The 3,644-nt window shown below is 25.6% G+C and overlaps 1 protein-coding gene across 1 annotated transcript in view; it reads left to right on the top strand.

The window, feature by feature from the left end:
- LOC105620279 (ecdysteroid-regulated 16 kDa protein-like) overlaps positions 1-1,258 on the top strand; it is a 4,044-nt gene extending 2,786 nt beyond the window's left edge. Inside the window, exons 2-3 of the mRNA XM_012201782.1 lie at positions 355-659; positions 994-1,258. Of these exons, the coding sequence (XP_012057172.1) occupies positions 355-659; positions 994-1,077 (389 nt within the window). The 3' untranslated portion in view covers positions 1,078-1,258. The remainder of the gene's footprint in view (positions 1-354; positions 660-993) is intronic.
- The last annotated feature ends 2,386 nt before the right edge of the window (positions 1,259-3,644 follow it).

Below are 3,644 nucleotides of genomic sequence, written 5' to 3'. Positions count from 1 at the left end.
ACTAACGTTAACTAACTACTACTACTACTAACTAACGTAACCAACTTAACTACTAACGTAACAACTAACTTAACTTTAACTTTATTTATTTACTTTACTTTACTTTATTTACTTAGTATATATATATATATATATATATATATATATATATATATATATATATATGCATATTTTTCGAACATGCAAAATATTATTTTAATGTCAAATTAAATTGCTTTTTATGAATAAAATAATCGTGATTTGATTAATGTGTTTATGATTTACGTAATCAAATTAATCGAGCTGTGTGAAGACACAACAGACACAAATTATACCCACACTATTCAAATTATGATTTACAATTTATGATTTTAGATCTCCAATTCGAAGATACCGAACAAATCAAAATATCCAACTGTGACAAACCTGAATGTCCATTAAAACAGGGATCAACTGTCAATATAGAAATGAAACTCGTGCCTAATAGAGATATTCAAAGTTTAACTAATAACGTACAGGGAATTATTAACATCTTACCCATACCGTTCATAGGAGTTGATGGAACAAATGCCTGTGATAATATTTACAACACTGATGGTAACAAAATCGGTTGTCCCTTAAAGAAAGGCAAACAATATATATACAAAAACAGTTTCCCTATTTTATCAATATATCCCAGGGTAAGTTTGCAAATTTTAAAATTTAAAAAAGACTCATAATTGCGACTCATATTTATTAATAATTAAATATATATGTATAATAAACATATATAATATAACGTTAATTTGAGATTAAATTGGAATTTAATCAATTAGAAAAAAACCAACATTGAGTTAAGTAATTTTATTACAATTGGTCAAATTCCAATCCAATCTCAATCTCTAATCTGATATCGGTTTAAGAATAATTTAACAATGATAATACATTTTTCTCTTTTAATTATGCGCAATTTGTTTCTTTCGTAACTTGATTTCAACCTGTTGCCATAAATGTTTGTTATAACTTTGTTTACAGATTTCAGTAACCGTACATTATGCATTGAAAGAAGGAAATGACAGAATTATGTGCTTCGAAGTACCAGCGAAAATTACGAAATAAAGTACTTCATTTTGTTGATTTCGACATATTACAATTAAAAATACGCATAGTCAATGTAACTCTGAGCTTATGTAATTTAATTGGCTGATATTATGTAGCACTGTATGCAAATAATCCTTTCGATACAGAATATTGTGTAATGTATAAACACATTTTTTTAATAAAATAATTTTCTATTTTATTAAATAGAATTTTATTTATTTTTAATCAAAATATATATTGTTTCACTTATTTTATCTATTTTCTCATATTAAATTTTAATAATATTTTTGTTAGAGATAAAATTACTAGAGAAAAAATTGCCTAAATTGACGCACTTTTATAGACAAATTATCAATGAGAAAATTTATTAAACTAATTTTTAGCAGCATTAAATTTTTAAATACCTTTATAATTGACAATTGTTAAATATTCAAAGTCTTTTATGAACGAGCGACTGATCATGTAGACTATACAAGTAATGAGTAATTTTCACTAATAATTAAATAATAAGTATTATAATTATAAATATTATAATATTGTAAATATTGTACTTTTATGATAAATGACCAATATACAAATAATGGATATTTTAATTAAGAATAATTAAAGAACTTTGATTTGGCCGATCATCGATAATATCGCAATAACGATGCTTCACATAAGCACGAGTATTACAGTTATTTGATTTTGACAATTCACTTTTATATGCTTGTAATCGTTCGAAGTTTTTTGTATACGTATTTCATGTCTTCTTCCAAATCTGTTCTATTTACTATCGTTCTACATTAAACTGCAATGGTTTTTTTTTTACGATCTCATTAAAAATAAATATTTTTGAATCGCAGTTTATAATTTATTTTCTTTATTAGGCAGTTTATATATTATATAATTTATTTGCTTAATAATATGTTAAAAAACAAATCATTATATCTTTTGTTAAGCTACAATTCTTTAATTCAAATTTGAAACATCTTTCGCAACATTTTTTACAATGCGTCTATTAAATAATTATTTTACGATTCTTGTAGTTATTAGTATAGTGTATCATATGCGCACTGAATTTGTATAATGCATGATGTATATTATGTATAACGTACAATATGTGCATTCAATTCATATATCGTACGATTAAATTTGAGTTGATGTATGCCCATTATTACGATTTTACCGTTGGTCGATCGAAAAGTATTCACAGGCGTATAATCAAGCCCCATAGGTAGCAGTCGAGGCGAGAAAATTTACACATATGAATATTAAAAAATGTCGAAAAATGAAAAAAAAAAGGCAACTTGCAAATGAAGCATATAACTCGACAGAGAGTGATTCCCTGGAATATGTGTATATACAGCCTTTGTGAAAATCCCACTGAAATGACAAAGAAAAAATTCGACGCGCCTTCTCTGTAAAGCAGCCAAGTTTACAAGAATAAATGAGATTTATGAGATACTGCAAAGAAATTAATGAGCAAGCTTCAAAAGGAAATAATACGCGATTGGAATTGCATATACTTTTTAAATGAACATGCAGATTTATATACCTTTTCTCATTTTTATGAAGGAGGAAAATGAAGATTTTATACTTTTTCTTTAGTAATATAATAAAAAAGATAAAGATATATCAAGAATAAATTATCTATCTATTAATGCAGTCACGTTGTTCTTATAGTTTATTGCTTGTAACAATAATAATGCTTTTTACATATTCTCGACAACGATAAATTATAACATACGTTTAACGTTCGATAATTCGCAGCTTCGTGCCAATGCTAGACTGTCGCATTTCGATTGAGAATGTCGGGCAATAATTACAGATACGTATAAAGTGAATTTCTTTAATTATGATTAGATTATGATTGGATTATTCGCGAAATTAATTTGTTTATCACATTTCGGCATATTGTTAATGATTATGTACTACGCGGTTGCTTTAATTTAAACAACGCCGATATTAAGAAATAATAACATAAGCGAAAGTTTGAAATTGACGTCATATACGGAAAGAAAAATTTTGCTAAAGGATCTATAAATTTTGATAGATCTGAAAATAATTTTATTGAACCATCAAAATAATTATATAGAAAAGTATGATAAGCAATGCTATAAAAAGTTATGCTATAGCAAGCAACTTGAGCATTCTACATAATTACTTTGATAACCCAATAGAATAATTTTCAGATCTGTATCTAAATTTTTAAATACTTTAACAAAATCTTTCATTCCGTGTATATAATTATGTATATATAATTTGTAATTATTGATGGATATAATAAAATACAATGATTAACGATACAATGATTAACGATTAGTCGAATTTATTTTGAATTTTATGTAAAAAAATGGATGTAATTTAAAAATGATAGATATATGAAAAAGCCATGATTTTATAGGCAATGCGAGCCAATTGGCATTTAGCCATTTCTCTTTCAGCCATTTCACATTTTACTTTCAACTTTTTATGATTATTATGATTCAGTAAAAATTAATAAAATGAATGTAAAAAGGAGCAGTTTTCTAATTCGAACAATAAATAATATATATAATTCAATCGTTTCGTAGGGAATCGTTTTATAAGCAATTGTTGGATGT

The sequence above is a fragment of the Atta cephalotes genome (assembly GCF_000143395.1).
Source record: "Atta cephalotes unplaced genomic scaffold scaffold00025, whole genome shotgun sequence".
NCBI classification, from domain to species: Eukaryota; Metazoa; Arthropoda; class Insecta; order Hymenoptera; family Formicidae; genus Atta; species Atta cephalotes.
Note: the sequence above shows the minus strand (reverse complement) of the source record. Positions and strands in the feature narration are given on the sequence as shown.